The 3,081-nt window shown below is 36.5% G+C and overlaps 1 protein-coding gene across 1 annotated transcript; it reads right to left on the bottom strand.

The window, feature by feature from the left end:
- Positions 1 to 244: 244 nt before the first annotated feature.
- On the bottom strand, positions 245 to 2,384 carry LOC149139663 (zerumbone synthase-like). Its single transcript, XM_089446975.1, has 2 exons — positions 2,199 to 2,384; positions 245 to 1,374 (listed from the first exon to the last, which is right to left on the bottom strand). The coding sequence occupies exons 1-2, from the start codon at positions 2,270 to 2,272 to the stop codon at positions 561 to 563; spliced, it is 888 nt and encodes a 295-aa protein (XP_089303101.1). The 5' UTR covers positions 2,273 to 2,384; the 3' UTR covers positions 245 to 560.
- Positions 2,385 to 3,081: the final 697 nt, after the last annotated feature.

Below are 3,081 nucleotides of genomic sequence, written 5' to 3'. Positions count from 1 at the left end.
ATACTTAAAAACTTTGCTTATAAATAATCAGAAAAGCTAACAAATAGCTAAATTAATGTTTAACATCACGATATCGATTACAATGTACAGTAGTTCGAGTCGAATAAAGAGTAAGCGAAATCTGTGTTAATTTCTTTTTATTTTAATAATTGGGCACAGTTAAGTTAAATTTGTATGGAATTTTTATATAAAGGTTTGAGTATCTCGATCTAGTTAAAACGAATTACTTTGAACATAATCTCATTTATAAAATTGACTTTATTGATGACAAAGTTGACATATTACTGAAAACATGATGGCAAACTTGACATATTACTGAAAACATTACATGACAGTAAGTATGTTCACACTGAAAATGGACTCTCTAACCTAAAAGACCATCATATCCTGGGCTTATCTGATGCAAATTTTAAAAAGTACAGCAGTAGGTATTCAAAATATCGGTGTAACTACCCATCTGCATATTGCATACAATTGCTAGAAAAACACAGTGGTAGGTATACCCATGGGTGCAATTATCCATCCGCATATTTATTGAACTGTGGAAGCAGCATTATTACCTAGGGTCGGTAAAGTCCCCAGGAGTGATTGGCGACAGTCGTCCCTCCATCCACAAGAAGGTTATGCCCGCTAACATACTTAGCCTCATCGCTCGCCAAATACAGCCCAGCCTCCGCAATATCCTCTACTTTAAGAGTCGCCCCCTGTAAGTTGCCGATATGATTGCAGTAGCCCTCTATGGCGGCCTTCTCATTTTCAGAAACAGGGGACAAGGAATCCGTGCCCCCTCTCATCTGCTTCACTGCAAAAAGCGTCGCGACACCAGAAGGAGAAACAGCGTTGACCCTGATCCCATATTTGCCAAGCTCTGCCGCGCCGTTTTTAGTGAGCCCTACCACTGCATGTTTGGAGGCCGTGTATGAGTATGGGGCAGATCCTCCTACTATACTTGCAAGGCTGCTGGTTGAGATTATGCAGCCCTTCTTCCTCGGAATCATCACCCGGGCTGCGTGCTTGATGCCCAGCATCACCCCTCTTACATTTACGCTCATAACTTTATCGTATTGCTCCATGTCGTACTCCTCAACCTTCTGAAACAAAAGGGCATCGTTAATACCGGCGTTGTTATACATGATATCCAGCTGACCGTATTTCTCCATGGCCAAATCGACCACAGAGCTGATGTCATGCTCCTTGCTCACGTCGCAGTGCACGTAAGTGGCCGGAGGGGAAAGGGATTCGGCCAGAATTTTGCCGGCTTCATCTGCAATGTCTGCGATTATGACTTTGGCTCCGTGCTCTGTGAAGAGCCGAGTAATGGCTTCCCCGATCCCCATTGCTCCGCCAGTTATAATTGCAACTTTGCCTTCCAGTCTGCATTCAGATCATTGTTTAGAATCAGTTATTCACAATTGGTAATTTGGAATCTCGCAATATTTCCAAAATCTACATTATTTATGTTAAAAAATATATTGTGAATTGGAATTATTTTGGTATTTCAGCAGACTAGTTGTCATGACATCACTCAAGTTTAATTCCTTTAACATAATGAAGAAAATATTATTGTAATGGCTAAGGGTAAAAATAATAAAAAATATTATTGTTAAGTTGTTTCAGTTTTAATTGAGTTGTGGTTTAGTTTTTGGCTTGAGAAGTTATTAAAATCACTAGGGGTTGCATTAGACTTGGGTCATAGCAACCCTTAACATGGCTGGATTTTTACCTACAGAGTTTTTCCTAACTGGTGACTTTCACATCAGGGAGTGACTTAACAGTGCACCCCATCACTCTCTATTCTACACCCTGTGGATGTTCAAAAACAGTGGTATTAACAACTTCAAAAGGGAAAAATTTATTTCTAGCAAAACAAACATAATAATAAGTTTAAACAAATATGACATCAAAATTGTAAATGAAAACCAAACATCATATACATCCACAGAGTTATGAAAACCAAACATCATATACATCTACGGAGTTTTTATTCGATGACCTTCACATCAGGAATCACTTAACCGTACACCCCATCACCTTCTATTCTTCACCATGTAAATGTTTCTTAAAAAAACTATCATATTAACAACTTGAGAAAGTAAAATTTTATTTCTAACTAAATGAACATAATAATAAGTTCAAACAAATATGACATCAAGATTGTAAATGAAAATCAATCAGCATATACAGTGTACTGCATTTACCGTCGCTTTGATCCATTAAAGCTCATGAGATTGCCAACGCAGGTAGCAGCTCCATTAACTTCTACGTTAGGCATGGCTGGGGAGCGAAATCGGGCGATTAGATGATGCAGGAAGGGAGTCTTACAGGCAAATTATAAAAACAACGAGAAGCAGATTGTATGGTGTAGAAGCAGGGCTGGCGAGGCCTACTTATACCGTGAGGAGAAGCTTGTGAGTCTGGATGAATAAATCTATCGAAATATTTAATGTCTTGATTTTTCTTCCCCTCGTCATCATCGCATCATCTTGACAGGTCTCCATCCACGTTCAATATTAAATTTTTGTTGTCCTTGTCGTAGTTGTTAAGAGTGGATTTGGACGTCTAACGGGGCGTATTTGACAGCTGGCTTGACAAGGAAATATAGAAAGCGATTCATGACCTTAAATAAAGTTTAAAAACCATGCGATATTTTTGGATTTTGGTTTTTTTAATAGGTTGAGGATACTGTTAATTTTTGAGGTAGACAATTCACCCATTTTTAAATACCAATAAAAAATTTAAATAATATATGTCTATTTATATATATATAAAAGAATTTATAAAATACAATAATATTCACACATGTAGTCATTACTTTAATATTCTCATCATTATGTTACTTGCAGGAGTTGAACTTGAATGGAAGAGATAACAACCATTTTGCAACTATTATATATATTGGAATAGGATTTTCATCATTTTAATTTAATTATCAATAATTCTTACATGAATGGTGGTGATTTAATCTCCATGAAATATTCTAGAATATTCTTAGTAGTATACACAATTTAAATGTTGAGGTTTATTTTCAAAGTAGTTATGTTTTTTTGTCATCTTAATTAAATTAGTTAATTAGAAAAATGA

This window comes from Pinus tabuliformis, chromosome X (genome assembly GCF_031772625.1).
Source record: "Pinus tabuliformis cultivar Carrire ecotype Pingquan chromosome X, CPIR1, whole genome shotgun sequence".
Classification (NCBI taxonomy): domain Eukaryota; kingdom Viridiplantae; phylum Streptophyta; class Pinopsida; order Pinales; family Pinaceae; genus Pinus; species Pinus tabuliformis.
The sequence above is the reverse complement of the archived record's forward strand: the minus strand, read 5'-3'. Positions and strand labels throughout refer to the sequence as shown.

What these genes read in the sequence shown, in the direction of transcription:
- LOC149139663 (XM_089446975.1), bottom strand. Translation starts at nt 2,272, where the DNA reads ATGCCTAACGTAGAAGTTAATGGAGCTGCTACCTGCGTTGGCAATCTC. An exon ending in TTTAATGGATCAAAGCGACG is followed by an intron (nt 1,375 to 2,198) that starts GTAAATGCAGTA and finishes ATCTGAATGCAG; the next exon opens with ACTGGAAGGCAAAGTTGCAA.